General features: G+C 39.0%; 1 protein-coding gene and 1 long non-coding RNA gene across 2 annotated transcripts in view; one reads left to right on the top strand and one right to left on the bottom strand.

Annotated features, from left to right (window-relative positions):
• The window catches only part of LOC140169375 (uncharacterized), a 52,358-nt gene that overhangs the window by 12,818 nt on the left and 20,095 nt on the right, over positions 1-19,445 (top strand). Inside the window, exon 6 of the mRNA XM_072192632.1 lies at positions 13,580-13,686. Within this exon, the coding sequence (XP_072048733.1) occupies positions 13,580-13,686 (107 nt within the window). The remainder of the gene's footprint in view (positions 1-13,579; positions 13,687-19,445) is intronic.
• On the bottom strand, positions 16,079-18,924 carry LOC140170003 (uncharacterized). Its single transcript, XR_011861454.1, has 3 exons — positions 18,375-18,924; positions 17,288-17,388; positions 16,079-16,541 (listed from the first exon to the last, which is right to left on the bottom strand). It is a non-coding gene; the product is annotated as an uncharacterized lncRNA (long non-coding RNA).

The raw sequence follows: 19,445 nt of genomic DNA, 5'->3' as shown, positions 1-19,445 counted from the left end.
CACGCACATGACTTTTTTACTCTGTGATTTTATAATATGCCGCCTAATACCATGAACACGGATGCCAAAACATTGTAAAATGAAAAAGGGAAAAATAAACCGGCACCATGTTTTAGACATGTTTAATTCTTTTTATTATGCATTGCCTTGCTTTGTTATTGATGTTATAAATGATGAAATTGATATGTACACAATCATGATGAAAAACAAGAAAGAGAAAAGACGCAACTCATTCAGAATTAAAGCTTTATTATCGAGTAAACATTTGAATTTTCCCGTCTCTTGTGTGATTTAATGATCTTGCAATATTGTTGGAGTTTCCCCACCATCGCCCACGTGATTATATAAAAGTCAGTACTGATCACTATTACAGTGACGTAAAAAGCACCACGTGGGTCTGCAGAAAGACCAATAGCGCGCGTCAAAGTCACCCATATTAGGGCATATAGGGCGTGTCCATCTTAAACCAGGGATATCTGTTGACTCACTTGAGGGTTATTGCAATGCATCCGATGGCATTTTCTCACGGTGTAATGCGCTGATAAAGGGATGCACCATTATATATTATTGGGGGGGGGGGGCCTAGAGAGTTAGGCTCAGGCATATTTTTTTGGCTGCCTTTGTGGGCAATTTTTTTTTCGCCGAAAATAGCATTCCAAAAACTTTTTAGGAAACTTGCCGCAAAACATTATAAACATGATGTTATTTAGACCCTAAGTGTTGACAAAATATTTTTCAATATTATTTTTAAAAAAAATGTCATGATCTTTATATAGCCCAGCATAATTATGATAGTCATTAAAACGTTTTGAATTAACGTTCGGTACAAGGTCCTAGTAAGTAGCATGTTTTTTTAGAGTAACGAAATGACCAAATAAATGAAATATGGGATTGAGTTGGTCAGAAACCCATACACATGATAAATAGACCTCATCATGGGGGGGGGGGCGGATGATGACATGGTCTATCATCCCTTTTCAAAATATCGAGAGGGGGAGGGGTTATGTCCACCCCCTCCCATTTGCTACAAGGTCCTAGCATGTTTTTTAGAGTAACCAAATGACCAAATTATGGGATTGAGTTGGTCAGAAACCCATAAACAGACCTCATCATGGGGGATGATGGTATGGTCTATCATCCAAAAAAAAAAAAAAGGAAGGTTTTATTTCAAACTCTAATGGTGACCCGCAGGTCAAATTGCTAGAATTGCACATTAAACACACCTAAACAGACACAATGCAATTTGCAGGCAGCAGCTTAATCAGCGCGAATATTGCAACATTGAAGCCAACAACTATACAAACATCCAATACAACCCAACCAGTGACATCCCCCAGGCAATGAGGATAAAGTGCCTTGCCCAAGGACACAACACGTTGGCACGAGTGGGGCTCGAACTCACAACCTATGCATTATGAGTCGGGCGCCTTATCCACGCGGCCACACGTGCTCCCACTTTCATCCCTTTTCAAAATATCAAGAGGGGGTTATGTCCGACCCCCTCCCATTTGCTAGTAAAGACCTTATTTATGCGTGCGTTATCCAGAGGTCAAAATGGTCCAGTCTGGGACAAACTCTTATCTCCATTCAACAGCTTGTCATCAAAATTCCTATAAGACTTGCGTGTTTACTTCTCTGAGATCATAACAGAATAATATGAGGCTACTGAGGAAATGACAGGTTCTTCAATACAATGTCAACATCAAGAAATTATTTAGTTTGAAAGTTCTCTGTGATATAAGACATGCACATGCGCGTGTTTATGAATAGTAAAAGTACAAGGCTAATTAGAAGATAAATTACATGGTTCTTCGTTAAAATGTCAAAATTATAAATTTTACAACATGTCAACATGGTAATAATTCATGATGATCTTTGTTGAAAGTTCACTGTGATATAATACACACGTAGTCCTGCCCCTCCCCCCTAAAAAGTGACGGCAGGGTTCGCCACTGTTAACATCCGCCGATACAACTAGTACCCTTTGATGGTGCCCCGTCGATAGAAGGAATTTCCTACAAGAAACCACATTGATTTGCGTGCTTTTGTATTCTCTAAACATGGTAAAAGCGGTAAAATGGCAGCATTAACTAGCTGTTCTAATGAGTAGTTTTGTTTGGCACGCAGCTACAAGGTCCTAGCATGTTTTTTAGAGTAACGAAATGACTAAATATGGGATTGAGTTGGTCAGAAACCCATAAACAGACTTCATCATGGGGGGTGATGGTATGGTCTACATGTATATGTATGATCCCTTTTCAAAATATCAAGACGGGGGTTATGTCCGACCCCTCCCATTTGCTAGTAAAGAACCCGGGGTAAAGACCTTATTTGCGTGCGTTATCCAGGGGTCAAACTGGTCCAGTCTGGGACAAACTCTTGTTATCTCCATTCAACAGCTTGTCATCAAAATTCTAGTATAAGAGTAATAAGACTTGCGTGTTTACTTCTCTGAGATCATAACAGAATAATATGAGGCTACTGAGGAAATGACAGGTTCTTCAATACAATGTCAACATTAAGAAATTATTTAGTTTGAAAGTTCTGTGATGTAAGACATGCGCGTGTTTATGAATAGCAAAAGTACAAGGCTATTAGAAGATAAATTACATGGTTCTTCGTTAAAATGTCAAAATTATAAAGGAAATTTTACAACATGTCAACATGGTAATAATTCATCTTTGTTGAAAGTTCACTGTGATATAATACACACGTAGTCCTGCCCCTCCCCCCTAAAAAGTGACGGCAGGGTTCGCCACTGTTAACATTCGCCGATACAACTAGTACCCTTTGATGGTGCCCGTCGATAGAAGGAATTTCCTACAAGAAACTACATTGATTTATGCGTGCTTCGTATTCTCTAAACATGGTAAAAGCGGTAAAATGGCAGCATTAGCTATAGCTGTTCTAAAGAGTAGTTTTGTTTGGCACCCGGGTTTGGCACGCAGCTACCAGGTCCTAGCATGTTTTTTAGAGTAACCAGGGATGTAAGTAAGCCTGAAGAAAAAAACCTTTAAATTTTATGGAAAAGGTGCGTAAATTCAGGCTAAAAAGCCCCAAAATGGGCTGAAAATAAAAGAAATTGCGTAAATCTGGACTACAAAAAAACCTGAATTCTGTAAAAATCCTGAAAACTTACATCCCTGAGTAACGAAATGACTAAATATGGGATTGAGTTGGTCAGAAACCCATAAACAGACTTCATCATGGGGGGGGGGGGGATGATGGTATGGTCTACATGTATCATCCCTTTTAAAAATATCAAGACGGGGGTTGTGTCCGACCCCCTCCCATTTGCTAGTAAAGAACCCGGGGTAAAGACCTTATTTGCGTGCGTTATCCAGAGGTCAAATTGGCCCAGTCTGGGACAAACTCTTGTTATCTCCATTCAACAGCTTGTCATCAAAATTCTAGTATAAGACTTGCGTGTTTACTTCTCTGAGATCATAACAGAATAATATGAGGCTACTGAGGAAATGACAGGTTCTTCAATACAATGTCAACATTAAGAAATTATTTAGTGTGAAAGTTCTCTGTGATATAAGACATGCGCGTGTTTATGAATAGCAAAAGTACAAGGCTAATTAGAAGATAAATTACAACATGGTTCATCGTTAAAATGTCAAAATTATAAAGGAAATTTTACAACATGTCAACATGGTAATAATTCATCTTTGTTGAAAGTTCACTGTGATATAATACACACATAGTCCTGCCCCTCCCCCCTAAAAAGTGACGGCAGGGTTCGCCACTGTTAACATCCGCCGATACAACTAGTACCCTTTGATGGTGCCCCGTCGATAGAAGGAATTTCCTACAAGAAACCACATTGATTTGCGTGCTTTCGTATTCTCTAAACATGGTAAAAGCGGTAAAATGGCAGCATTAGCTAGCTGTTCTAATGAGTAGTTTTGTTTGGCACGCAGCTACAAGGTCCTAGCATGTTTTTTAGAGTAACGAAATGACTAAATATGGGATTGAGTTGGTCAGAAACCCATAAACAGACTTCATCATTGGGGGGGTGATGGTATGGTCTACATGTATCATCCCTTTTCAAAATATCAAGAGGGGGGTTATGTCCGACCCTCCCATTTGCTAGTAAAGAACCCGGGTAAAGACCTTATTTATGCGTGCGTTATCCAGAGGTCAAACTGGCCCAGTCTGGGACAAACTCTTGTTATCTCCATTCAACAGCTTGTCATCAAAATTCTAGTATAGGCCTAAGACTTGCGTGTTTACTTCTCTGAGATCATAACAGAATAATATGAGGCTACTGAGGAAATGACAGGTTCTTCAATACAATGTCAACATTAAGAAATTATTTAGTTTGAAAGTTCTCTGTGATATAAGACATGCGCGTGTTTATGAATAGCAAAAGTACAAGGCTAATTAGAAGATAAATTACAACATGGTTTTTCGTTAAAATGTCAAAATTATAAAGGAAGTTTTACAACATGTCAACATGGTAATAATTCATCTTTGTTGAAAGTTCACTGTGATATAATACACACGTAGTCCCGGACGTAGTCCTGCCCCTCCCCTAAAAAGTGACGGCAGGGTTCGCCACTGTTAACATCCGCCGATACAACTAGTACCCTTTGATGGTGCCCGTCGATAGAAGGAATTTCCTACAAGAAACCACATTGATTTATGTGCTTTTCATATTCTCTAAACATGGTAAAAGCGGTAAAATGGCAGCATTAGCTAGCTGTGCCAATGAGTAGATTTGTTTGGCACGCAGCTACCAGGTCCTAGCATGTTTTTAGAGTAACTAAATGACCAAATATGGGATTGAGTTGGTCAGAAACCCATAAACAGACCTCATCATGGGGAGGGGGGATGATGGTATGGTCTACATGTATCATCCCTTTTCAAAATATCAAGAGGAGGGTTATGTCCGACCCCCATTTGCTAGTAAAGAACATGGGGTAAAGACCTTATTTGCGTGCGTTATCCAGAAGTCAAAATGGCCCAGTCTGGGACAAACTCTTGTTATCTCCATTCAACAGCTTGTCATCAAAATTCTAGTATAAGACTTGCGTGTTTACTTCTCTGAGATCATAACAGAATAATATGAGGCTACTGAGGAAATGACAGGTTCTTCAATACAATGTCAACATTAAGAAATTATTTAGTTTGAAAGTTCTGTGATATAAGACATGTGCGTGTTTATGAATAGCAAAAGTACAAGGCTAATTAGAAGATAAATTACAACATGGTTCTTCGTTAAAATGTCAAAATTATAAAGGAAATTTTACAACATGTCAACATGGTAATAATTCATCTTTGTTGAAAGTTCACTGTGATATAATACACACGTAGTCCCGGGACGTAGTCCTGCCCCTCCCCCCTAAAAAGTGACGGCAGGGTTCGCCACTGTTAACATCCGCCGATACAACTAGTACCCTTTGATGGTGCCCCGTCGTCGATAGAAGGAATTTCCTACAAGAAACCACATTGATTTGCGTGCTTTCTTATTCTCTAAACTTGGTAAAAGCGGTAAAATGGCAGCATTCGCTAGCTGTTCTAAAGAGTAGTTTTGTTTGTACGCAGCTACAAGGTCCTAGCATGTTTTTTAGAGTAACGAAATGACTAAATATGGGATTGAGTTGGTCAGAAACCCATAGGCCTAAACAGACTTCATCATGGCGGATGGTATGGTCTACATGTATCATCCCTTTTCAAAATATCAAGACGGGGGTTATGTCCGACCCCCCCCCTCCCATTTGCTAGTAAAGAACCCGGGGTAAAGACCTTATTTGCGTGCGTTATCCAGAGGTCAAACTGGCCCAGTCTGGGACAAACTCTTGTTATCTCAAACAGCTTGTCATAACTTGCGTGTTTACTTCTCTGGGATCATAACAGAATAATATGAGGCTACTGAGGAAATGACAGGTTCTTCAATACAATGTCAACATTAAGAAATTATTTAGTTTGAAAGTTCTGTGATATAAGACATGTGCGTGTTTATGAATAGCAAAAGTACAAGGCTATAATTAGAAGATAAATTACAACATGGTTCTTCGTTAAAATGTCAAAATTATAAAGGAAATTTTACAACATGTCAACATGGTAATAATTCATCTTTGTTGAAAGTTCACTGTGATATAATACACACGTAGTCCCGGGGCGTAGTCCTGCCCCTCCCCTAAAAAGTGACGGCAGGGTTACGCCACTGTTAACATCCGCCGATACAACTAGTACCCTTTGATGGTGCCCCGTCGATAGAAGGAATTTCCTACAAGAAACCACATTGATTTGCGTGCTTTCGTATTCTCTAAACATGGTAAACGCGATAAAATGGCAGCATTAGCTAGCTGTGCCAATGAGTACATGTAGTTTTGTTTGGCACGCAGTTACACGTATCTTGCGTGTATTGCTTTAAATCATTTCAAGACATAATTTTTGTACGTTTCAGCAGTGTTTTTCGTACTTTTGGCACATATTCCCACTACATTTTTTTACAATCGCCCGATGACGGCATTTTTCTTGTCAGATACTTGTCATGCTTGTTCTCCATCTCATCATGACAACACATGCGCACCGATGGCATAGGGTCATTAATTTATCTTTTCCATTTTCCAAAGACCCAAGAGTGAATGTTGCATCGTATTTCCATTTTAAAACGTAGGCTAGTCATCGTTTTATCTTTGGTATTATATCCTGTCCAAAAAAATGGACCCGTAAAGTCTATGATGGACCATGCATGGACGCTCAAGGATCAGTGATCCCTTGCGCGATCCATGGACATTGCCCTGTACTGCAGCTCGCCTGCCCGATGCCTACCATGAGCCGAAACATCAACCTCACACGAAGCCTATCGGAGATATCAGTGAAAATCAGGGTGAAGGCAGCCTTTCGCCTTCGGGCTGGTATTGTTCCAAAAAGTTCGCATCTCTAATATTCTGGCTGACCACACTAGAAAATTCAATTCAATGAACACAACCTTGACATAGATCCCGCCAGCGCTCAGCGCGGCGGGCCCGCCATGGAATCCCAGTTCACTATCTGATTCAGGTACATCGTCGGATATCGCAAAAATGGCTTGAAATTTTGAAATATACCCGAGTACACCAGGCCTCACTTGCAGTACATGTACAATTTAGTATTTAGCACCATAGCATCATAGGTATTGTACCATACCTGGTGATTTTACTGCCTAGTACCACTCTGGCTAGAGTGGAGTCAAAACCCATGTACCACTCCCATGTCTCACTCCAGACATAACAAGTCACATGGGAGATCACTTGTCACACCCTTTAGTACATAACTTTAAAAATAAACAGACCCACCCAGAGAGTGATCCTACTCCAGACCATGTCCAGACATAACATAGGACATAACCATGACCTCAGTATGTTTGTAAACATAGATTACTTCATGTGGGTTTGTACTTTTAGAACACAACCATGACCTAAGCTTTAATAGTAATAGCTGTTGCATGTCTTTTGATCATTGCTTCCTTTATCAAGTATTTAATATTACATTGTAATTGAAAATCTAACACAGGGCAGCTATAACAGGTTGGCTAAAGGTTCGTCCTTGTAGAGTGCTCTCTTTTGCCATGTATGGTACAAGTAACTTATTCCACTCCTGTGATGAAAAACAGGTGTTGGCTAGAGTTTTGTCCTTGTAGAGTGGTCCTTTTGGCCATGTCTCACTCTGGGCTGGTACAAGTAACTTATTCCACTCGTGGCCTGAAGGCCACTCGTGGAATAACTATTACTTGGATGGCATGGGCAACAGCTGATTTTCTCTGGAATATTGCCAACAAGCCCTTAATTTATCATTGGTACATTACCATATGCATCGAGTTGTAACCATGGTAACGCCGGGCGGTGGTCTTTGTGGTTGATGTCCATACCATTGGTACCGTACCATGCATGGAGTTGTAACCATGGTAACGCCGGGCGGTGGTCTTTGTGGTCGGTGTCTGGTATATCATGGGTCACAGTGATCATGGGTATACATAACATTACTCTGGACGTATAACCAATCACAGTGTGGGGAAACGAGTTCATATCACTATTATCAGGGGCTGTGCAATAGTTATGAGCCGCGGGGCGAGGGTGGGGGATAACAATTTTTCAGATTCACTTTACTTCCAAGAATTTTTTCCAACCCCATTAGAAATATAAATTCATCCTCCCAGTGGCGTCGCGTCAAAGGGGCCGTGTTCCCCCCCCCATTGATTGCAAAATTTAGAAAACGCCATAGGAAAATGCCCAAAAACGGCTTGTGCCCCCCCCCCCCCCCCCAATCAGACCCGGTTGGGTCCGATTGGTGCCAATTTTTGCGAAATTATTCCACTTTTGCACCATATTTTCACCAGTTAAATAGCTTAAAATAAGGCACAATTTTTCATTTGTACCATAAACTTATTCTCTTGCCAAAAGGTGCCTGAGGCCTGATTTTATACTTTTTTCCACCCCCCCCTCCATGTCAAAAAGAAATCTATGCCACTGCATGTAATACCATGGAAGTACTAGCCCTTCCATGCTTTATACTCAATTCATACTCACTGCGCTCTAATTTGTCAAATTATTATTGCAGTAGCTATGACGGGGGAGGGGGAGGCAGGGCGCGTTGTTTCCCAACAATAATGCTGGCCAATATTTTTAAATATTAAAATATCTAGTTGTACTACACATTGGTGTATAGCCAGTTTTTCAGAACGGACCGAGGGGCCCCCTCCAAGGGGGGATGGCCACAGACTTGCTGTATTGTTTTGCCAACAGAACCCGATTTTGGGGGGCCCAGAGCTCAAGAATCTAACAAAAAGGGAGGGAGATTGGGGTGCAGAGGAAACTTTTCCAACAATTTTTCACCGCACGTTTATGGGGCTGGCATTTTCTTCGGAAGGGTGAGGGGTCCAAATTTATAAAAGTCAGCGCCAATAAAATTGCGACCCCTATTTTGACAACAAATATTTAATGACTCCCCCCCCCCAACTTACCCTCTAAACATGCTTAAAACACACTATCTGTGGTCATCTTGTGACTCCCTATTCATTTTGGTCATCAAAACTTTTATGACCCCTTTTTTTCCAAAAGTTTATGAGCCCCAGTATATTTGGGACCTACCCTCTTCCGAAGAAAATGTCAGCCCCCTTATATACCAATATCTGTTTCCCTTCCCTCTCGCTGCTCCCCCTCCCATAATTCCCGATATCGTCACTGCGGCATGCGGATAAACATTTTGATATTGAATTTTAAAAGTCAATATCAAAATAATGTTTACACCAGGTTTACACGCACACCTTTGTTGTTGCCATTCCGTCTGGTTACCATGGTTACATGCACATGGTCCCTCAACCGCTCCCCAATAATTATGATCATGATGATAGGTCATCAACGGGTCAAGTATGTTATTTACATCAGGGATCTGAGGCTACTCTCACATCCCTGGTACCATGCATCGAGTTGTAACGATGGTAACGCCGGGCGGTGGTCTTTGTGGTCAATATGGATTTGCCGACTCCAATGTTCATTTTGTACCATGATTATTTGAGCCACGGCGCTCGAGAATGTGAAAAGCGTGGGGGGGTAGGAGCAACAAATTATTCATGACGATCATGAGATTGTACTCATTTTCAAGTTTTTATGTGAGCTTTACTACCTTGGCGTGAGATTATACTACCTTGGCGTGAGAAAGTGACCCAATGCGTGAGACTCACGGCCAATGCGTGAGAGTTGACAGCCCTGCCCCCCACACACCACCGATACACCTTACCCCCTAGACAAGCTAAAATTGTATTGAAATCAGTCTTTTTGAATAAAATAAACACACCGTCTTTGGTCATCTTATGACTCCCTATTTTAGGTCATCAAAAAATTTACCCCCACCCCTATTTTTTACAATCACACGCATACATACAGTCAGTATAGCAATTGGTATAGCCACGCCCCGCTCACAGGAACATTAATTAAACCCAGGGTTCACCCAGCGGTCAAATTATGTTATTCATTTTACTTTCTCACGGCCCTAAACTTAGCATGCATGCAGCATTGACCTAGTTTACGACAGTCATGAATGCAAGAGCTGGGGATTTCCCCGGCGTTGTCATGGTTGTCGCAAACATTATCGCAAACAATATTTATCTCGATGGAATTATGGTTGTGCTTGGCATTGATGTGGCGACTTGGTACCATTATACCATTCTCTCTTTCTGTCTCTCCCACCCTTCCCGCACTCAAATCTTAGTATAAACAAAAAGTCAAATCACTCGGAGATTGCGATGTAAAAATAAACAGTGATTAATTTTTTTTTAATTGAAAATATTATTCTTTTGAAAATTAAACAAGTGTGTAAAACATGTACATTTTTTTACAATTTGTACGGTTTATGCTACAGCAGCATTGATTTACAGCTGAAGGTACGCACCATTAGATATTATAGGAGGGGCTAGGGAGTTATAATCAGGCAGAATTTGGGTTTTTTTGCCTCCGAATGCGGCGGAAATTTTTTTCATGGCGGCGAAGTTGTATTTTTTCTAATGTATAATAAGTGGTAAATTTACCACTTAGGTTGATGACATCAAAAATGCTGGGAGTGGACATATTATTGTTTACATCATGCATCATCATGATCACACCCTTGTGTATACGATGTGCATGATATTTTACCGCATTCAGAGATATTTTTATCTGCTGATACGACTGTTGTATTTGGCTATTGAATAAATATAATTGGTCTTTCGGCATAAATTATGACAATGACAACATAACATTCAATAAATCAATACAGTCTGCAGGATGATCTTTCCGGGTGCGGTCTTGCAAGTCCTCGGATTCATATCTTGGCATGGGCGGTGCATTGTGTTGTTTGGACCGGGGAGCTGCCGGCCGCTTAGCATCCTGGGCTGGGGTTAGTCACTGAAGACCGGGCTGAAGACCAAGGGTACTCATCCAGCTTCTCTTGGGGCTCTTGGGCTTCGGTGCACTTGGCAAATAGATCATTTGGATGTATAAATCTTCGTGCACTTTGCGTCCAACAACAGATGTTTTAACTTCTATTTGAGTTGAAACACACACAATCGGCATGCATAATCTTGAACATTGCACGGGGAAATCTAGAGCCGGGAGTCCGGGACCTAGAGATTGGGTCTCTGGATTTCAAAATTGAATTGGAATGATGCGTACTATACTGGAATCATGCTGGAATAAATCAAAAGAGGAATTTAAAAGCGGCAAAAACAATATGAATGGAAACATCACGGACGTTCACAAAATGGATAATTTTGAATCGTGTTGGGAAAAAACGGACGACAAAGAATTGAAGGAAATATTACACATTGTAGCAACTGATTTCAGGAATATAATTTATTGAAGCCGGGCAGATATGTTAAATTAATGGACTTGATAATAAGGTAAGATGCTGTCATTCAAGCGGTCTCAAGAGTCCGAAGTCGCGGATCGGCTCGGCCAATGAAAGAAGATTTGCACACATTTTTATTATACAATTTATACAGTATATCGATCGCATCATAATAATATCAGCAGTAAACTGAAATAGTCCCTACTTGAACTTGACCCAATTAAATTAAACAGGGATTGTATTTGCAGATAGCTAAAATTAAGGACTTGACTATATGGATTTTCCGAGTGACGAGTTTTCGGGGACCAGGGTTCATGATGAGTGAAATTGACGTCCGTTTTTAAAAATTCCCCCAGTCCGAACTGACGGTGTCCATGCATGCGTACTGCCCGTGTTATTTTAAATACTTTTTTATGTTACGAAAAAAATATTAAATTTCGCAGAATCATGTTCATAATATGGTTAAATTGACTGTTTTAAACTATCATTTAAAACTAAAAAGAGTGAAATACTGAAAATAATGTGTATGACTTTAGGTCCGTGTTTTGCACAGCATTGAGATCACTGAGTGTAGCGCTCCCCGGGGAGCGCTGCACCCTACACTCAGCGCTGGCTACTAGATAACATGAATTTCTCCAAGGTAGCGAGTGAACATGATTGAAATTAAATATCATAATTCAATACCCTGCGTGAAAATTATGAAACTGAACATTTATACATGCATATGAATCGGCACTAAAAATTACCGGCGTATGCCTTTTTTGATGAATGGAAGATTCATGAATGGTTGGTGCATTTCCATGGTCGGTGACCGGCGATGATAAACATATAAACGGGTAAATCATGTTATCGAAAACTCAACAACTTTTTAAGTGTTTATTGACATAGCAAATTAGCACTTCACACTTGGTAATTTCGTCAGCAGCTACATTATCACTAAAGCGTGTTGTACCGTGAGATCGCGTGTTGTACCGTGAGATCGCGGTAGCTTTGGGCCAGATGCCAAACACCGAGAATTCTCGGGACAGACGCTTGAGACCACTTATTGTCAACACGCGTGTTATAATAAGGATTTTCAACACGCAAATAACACGGCAAAAAAAGCGTGGCACGTGGTCACTTACACGTGTCAGGTACTGTATATAATTTGACTCATTTTGTGAAGTGAAAGTGCCAACATTTCAAAAATGGAACATCTTTCATTTGGTCACCATTTTGGGTTGCTTCACAGTTATCAAAAATAAAAGTCAATTTTTTCTCAAGTATGCAAACTTCAGTTAATTGATACAAATTATTTGTGATCCATCCAATGAGGTAGAATCAAAGAGTACCGACTCTGCCATGTTTTGTGTGTCGCTCATGGAGGCCACTTCATGTACCTCTGGATTATTTGCTATACGACCGGCAGACTTCAGTTCAACGTGTGTTGTTGTTTGCATTCTGTGTGTAACACAATAGAGTACCGATGTGATGACGTCACAGAAAACTTTTTTTGCATTTCGGCGTTTTGAATATCATGTATCGGTGGAGCATGATGAAAAACATCCACAGTCAAATTTGGTGGGAATCGGATCGTGAGGGCCCGAGAAATGGCCGCATGAATACCTAATTAGCCCCATTGAAATCAGTGTAAATTGGCCTGGTTCATAACTGTTTGGAACCAGGCCAATTTACACTAATTTCAATGGGGCTAATTAGGAGTTCATGCAGCCATATCTCAGGCCCTCATGATCCGATCCCACCAAATTTGGACTGTGGATGTTTTTATCATGTTCTACTGAAATATGGTCATGAAAATGCTGAAATGCTAAAAAGATAATTTTCGGTACTCTATGGGCCAAAAATGTGTGCTCAGCACTCTATGCACAAATATTTGTAAATCTCAAACTTAAAGGCGCAAGTTATTGTTCGTTTCCGGGCTTAAGATGCCTGGGGTACATGAAGTGGCCTCCATGAGCGACAAAACCAAGATGGTGGATTTACCATAGCGTTATGTATGGTATAATTTTGAGTCGGTAATATCTGAGTATAATATCTTTGGATCCACTCCAGATTAAGGGGTCACAAGACAACATCAAAATAAAAGTTTTGGTCAAAACCCTCAAAGTGAATATTTAGAGTAAGTATTACAAGATGAATACATTCATTTTTTAGAACTAGAGAAAGGAACATTCAAGAAATACATGCCTATGCATCAGTACAAGTTCCTTATATTATACCGCACAGTACTATTTTTCTCTCCCTACATGTGTCTCCCATGCAGAATGGCAAAACTACAATAGCACCCAGTTCTTCAAGTTATGCAAGTTCTGTTCTTGATGATTCCACAGCACAATTACAGGCTAGAGCAGACAAATTAGTGGAGAAAAGGTTAGTTCATTTGTTTCTTTTTACATTGGTCATTTTGCAATGGATCATCAACAGTTATTTCTTTGGCTTCTATCACAAAATAGAAAATTTGTGTCCTGTAGGTGGCCTGAAATGCATTTTGTACGTCAGGATATATTGTAAATGTTGTGATGTTCATAATACAGTACGTACATGGCATGCGGGACGGTCATACACACATCAAAAACCGTATCGTAGCACGACTGATGGAGTGATACACACCAGTGTTATTAGCACTGGTAGTAAATTCCAATTTATACCTCAGTTGTTTAGCTGTTATTGGAAATGGTACAATATGACTTCAATTTTATAAACAAATTTAAATGACAATTTTACTGGATTTTTTCAAAATAAATCCTCAAATCACCTGGAGACAACTTCATAGCAACAGTTGCTAGCCAAAACTGAATCGCTGCTGGTGTTAGATCACTCGCTGTGACTGACTGCTACACTGATGTGCATTAAATAGTTGCTCTCAAATGCCCGAATAATTCCACCAGTATATAGAAACAAAAACATAGGTAAATGAAGAATATCAGCAATGTCCAAAGTGATACTCCAAGAATAAAGTAACCACCTATAAAGGCCAAGACAAGCCATATGCAGAAAACCTGTATTAGCTGCTGTAGTCTTGGATCCTTGGATTGCCAGGATTCCATGTGTTCATGTAGCTCCTGCAATTCATCTTCTGGTATACCTTGAAGTATGGAAGCCACTTCATCAGCAGTTGGTCGTAGGCTGTCATCTAGCTGGATCATTGATTTAATTAGTTGTGGCAAAGTTTTTGACATATCAACTCGAGCAGGTAGAGGAGCATCGCTGCGTTTGTCATGTTGATATCGTCCAATTGGAAGCTCCTTTCCATCACATTGGACATAAGCAGCAAGATACCTAGTACGAAAAGTGAGTGAAAATATGTCATAATAATATTACAAGAATCATTGAAAAATATCTGTTGTGTCTCAGTTTTGAATATTTATTCCTGTTTATGTTGAGGTATTGTCATGGTTGAAAGGCAGAAACGTGGGTTTATTTTTTCGTTCATTCAGTTGCTTTTCTGTATGTAGGTGAAGTAAAAAATGAAACAAATATTCATTGCACAAGAAATAAAGAAGTAAGCAGACATCTAAATAAGAAACATGAGAGTAGACAATTTATAATGGACTTGAAAATTCCTTTTGATAAATTGAATCATTCAACTTAAAAATAAAGAAGTATCCAAAAACATCCAGACAAACAGTACCGCTTATTTCATAAAAGAAGATAAAGGTTTTGGTGACATTCAAATGGATTCGTAATAAGCGATGTTTGAATTACTCACTTCCATCCTAGGTCATAGGTCAACTTTACCAAATTTGGCCATCGCATGGGATTTTGTATTCAAATGTAAACTAAAACAACCGAAAAACAAAATTCTTCTTTTCTAGCTTTTTTCTTCAAATATACCGATTTTATGAAGCGGAAAAATGTGGCAGCAAAGTTTTCAAACTTTAATAAAATATGTTATTTTTTTGTTTGTCCTAAGGTTAGGATCCCAAAAACTGTTTTCAAAATCAAAAGAAAGTTACCTGGATTTAACTTTAGAGAGGCTGGTTCCTTTCATTAGAGCTGCAAAGACGACCCCCATGGAGAAAATATCAGCCTTCAGTGTGTAGCTGCCATCTAATACCTCTGGAGCCCTAAAATACTCAGTTCCACATTGGCTAGACATGAAGAACTTTTGTATATCTCCGGAAAACTGACTGGAAAGGATTGCCTTTGCAAGACCAAAATCTGCTATTTTGATGCACAGAACGGATTTCCGATATACAATCAATATGTTGTCGGGCTTCAAATCACGATGAATAACCCTTGACTGGTGCAAGTAAGCCACAGCTTGGGCAATTTGTTCCATGATGTTATGCTTCTGAAGAATGTTGGGCCGTTGTGTCCAAAAATGTGCATTCAAAATTCCCTCCATTGCAAAACTCCATTTCAATCCAAATGTGATTTTTGCGCCGAAAACTCTTCCTGTATTCCACTATGAGAGGATGTTTTCCAACTTTCAATAGCGCCTTCACTTCTCGTGCCCCAGCATTGTTTAACACGATCCGTTTCAGTGCACATTGTTTTCTAGTTTGTAGATTTTTAGTTTTGTAAACAGCACCGTAAGCACCTTTGCCTATTTCCTTTAGTGGACCGTATCCACCAACGGACACAGCCATGGTGAGAAATGGCAACTGCTATTTAATGCAAAATTAGTTACAACATTCAGCATGTATCAAATTGATTACTTTTCAATGTCATGTTGCAAAATAAAATAAGGTATCAATGTTGACATCAAGAACATATATTATACTACATGTAGTGCTGTTTTAGATAATTAAAAAAAAAACCATTCACATTGCTAATCAATTTGACAAGCTATTATCATATAAATGCAATGCATTTCTCCTTTTCAATTACATCAGATCATTGGTGCATAATACAATTGTGAAGCTGATATTTGGATTTCCATTCTGCAGCCAGCTGGTACCTCTTGAGTAAATATGAAGCATTGCCAGTCATTAAACACTTAATGTGACCTGTTGAACATCCTAATTACCATATTTAATTCAATTCAATGCACCTGTTCAACCAAATTCTATTAGATGCCTAATTGAATACACCAGATGTGTCTTAACATTCTGTCTGAAACTTTTTGTACAGTCAGTAAGAGAACGGTAAACAAACATCTTGGCCATATGGTAAATTGTGTATGGTTGGGCAGTGCATGTGATGAATCTCTGTGTATCCCTTGAAGTTCATTACTGAAGTTTTAAAGAGCAACCATTAGCAATTACGTAGAATGATGAGACCTGGGGACAGAAACAGAAACACAAATGACCCAACAATTAATCCAGAATGTAGTATCCTCTTTAAACAAACAAAACAGCAAGAATCGTAAATAGTTTGAAAATTGCCTTGTGTATTCAACTGAGATATCAGAAATATTGCTCCAAACTTAAGAAGTCAATAAGATTTGACTATGTTACTGATCGGTGTCTAATGCATGAAAAGTATTATTATGATTTGTCCCATATTAACAATATGTGCTCTTTAATACAAATTAAGCTACATACACCATGATTTAAAAAAACTAACATTTCAATATGGGTTACCACTATAATTATGATCCATTATTCAGATGTCTTCAATGACTCTTAGTGCCCTTACATAACCCTTCGATCCCACATTATGTGAACTTCATCAAACTACAGTCAGGGGTTCTTCCCACCCAACATTGATGATCAAAGCATGTTATTTAATGCAGCACAAACATTTGGTAGATTTTAAGAAAATGGCTCCAATGGCTAAATAGGACGTTTGACTGCATTCTGCACCCACCATTAATGAAACTTGTGACTTTTTAAGCCAATAAGACAAAATAGAAAAAACACAGAAATCTTACAATGTTCAAAGGTTTAGAGACAGTTTTTCACCACTTACATTGAAGTTATACACAGGTTTTCCTCTACAACCAGAAAACTGATTCCCATTCTTAATTCCTTTGGGAGGGATATCTACCATTGAAATAAACAAACCAATAAACAAATACACTTACCAGCAATCATCTCCTCCTGCGCTTATAAGGTGTCTATCATCATATGTGAACTTGACATTGGTTACATGAGCTGAATGCCCAACAAATTTCTTGTGATCAGCCTGCAAGACAAATATTGAAATCAAGAGTTACTGCTCTATATTGTAAATATAGTTGGACAATTTACTTTATCACATATAAATAACAGCACATCAACTATAATCAAATTAAGTATTTCTAGGCCAAAGTGGAACATGCGTGTTAAGCGTCCATGTAGTGTACTAAGCGTTAACGCAGCGTAACGCATGTATACTTTCTTCTGTACCGCGCTTTATTCGCGTGTGATTATCGCGGAGCCACTAGCGTTCACAGTGTTCCAATTTGGCCAAGAAATACTTAATTTGATTATAGTGTATGCTCTGCACTGCATCATCAACACTAACACAAAGAATTATAGCAGTTAACCTACAACCATGAAGTTTTTTTTTTTTTCAAACTAGAAACAAAACAGCAAGAATCGTAAATAGTTTGAAAGATAATGATAGTATGTCACACTGTACATGTAGCTCATATATTTTGAGTTCAGTTTATCATAGTTTTGTTAAAATCTTTATTTGAGCAATTAAATGGGTGCATACCCAACTCATAAATGTAGATTCATAGATCTTAAAAATAAAGTTATTCAAAGATAATCTCAGTCTTTGTCTGTTTGACTCTCTCTGTCTGTCTCTGTCTGTTCTCACGAGGCTATGCTTGTGTGCCTTTTTTTTTAGTACAAAACTAGCTTGTGTGGAGATTTTTTCTTGTGTGTCTAGGCACAGAAGTAAGCTCTTGCAGGGGGGTATATGGGGTGTAGAGGTCATTTTTAAAGGTATTGAAAAAGGCACACAAGCAACAACCAGTCTGAACAACAAAAAAGACACACAAGATGGAAAAAGGCGTCCGTCACGTGTCCATCGGGTCAAAAAGACACACAACAAAAGTCACACAAGTCTCACAGACACACAAGTATACCTGCGTGAGTATGTCTGTCTGTCTGTCTGCCCCTTTGTTGTTTATTGTTACTTCTTATTTCATAGTTCTTAATTTTATTGCGTAAAAATCTTACCTCAGCTAACTTCAGGCAGAGTTGATGGTTTAATAAAAGCAGTCAAGGTTATATCCATTGAAGAAACATCTTGTATAATATAACAACTATCAAATGCTCCAGGAGTGAAAAATATTCTGATCCAATGGCCTAACATACACTGCTAAACATGAAGAATTTCCTATGCAAGACCAAAAACTCCAAATTTTGGCCCCCACAACAATGCGTTGATGGTTGGTTGGTTGGTCGGTCGGTCAGCGGTCTGGCAGTACATATGTGGCTTTCCGGCAGAAGCAAAATCTAAATCCACTCTACAGCTTCTGATGTCTTAAAAAATTAAGCATGTTGGGCCTATGTAAACTCGCCTTTGTATTGCAACAATTTAGCATTCCATGGTTGCCACTTTTTCTCACACACCAAGAAACTGTCTGATTAACCATCAGTTGAGCTGGTTTTAATGGCTTTGTTTTCTTTCTCAAGGTACACAACTACACGTCGTTGCAGATGACGTTTCTACATAAACATTGCAAATTCATTGTACACATAGTATGGGGAAATCCCACTTTTGATTGCTGTTGGTTATGACCTTGTTCCCCATGGATAAATACAACATTCCTTGTTACAGTGAATGATTTTCAAAAGAATTATGAACTCAATGAAAAGAACATTCATGCACCAGTGAACACTTGGAATCCCCAACTTGCTTGGAAGTTAATCAGTGGTCATATGTAAATGTTTGTCTGTGTTCATTTATTTATTTATCTGGTTTTTTGCTTGTTCCACCCAACTTGACTCATAGATGAACTGGTATTATTTTCACAATTTGAATCTCTTATTGGCAATTGCGAAAAAGGAAATGTGACGTGGAGGCTTTTGAATGCTAAAACTAAAATGTCTAAAATGTAATTAGCCATGCAACCATGTTCTTGATTCTTTGAAGTTTGTATATGAGAAGACCAATTTATCGAGTCTGCTAATAATAAACAATTTACAATTTTTGAATATGACTAATGCAATCCAAATCTACACCCATGGTTACTCAAATATACATGTACTCATAATATTGATCACTAACACAACTAAGGTGCAGTA

This window comes from Amphiura filiformis, chromosome 14, assembly GCF_039555335.1.
Source record: "Amphiura filiformis chromosome 14, Afil_fr2py, whole genome shotgun sequence".
NCBI lineage: Eukaryota > Metazoa > Echinodermata > Ophiuroidea > Amphilepidida > Amphiuridae > Amphiura > Amphiura filiformis.
This window is presented reverse-complemented; position numbering and strand designations above follow the sequence as displayed.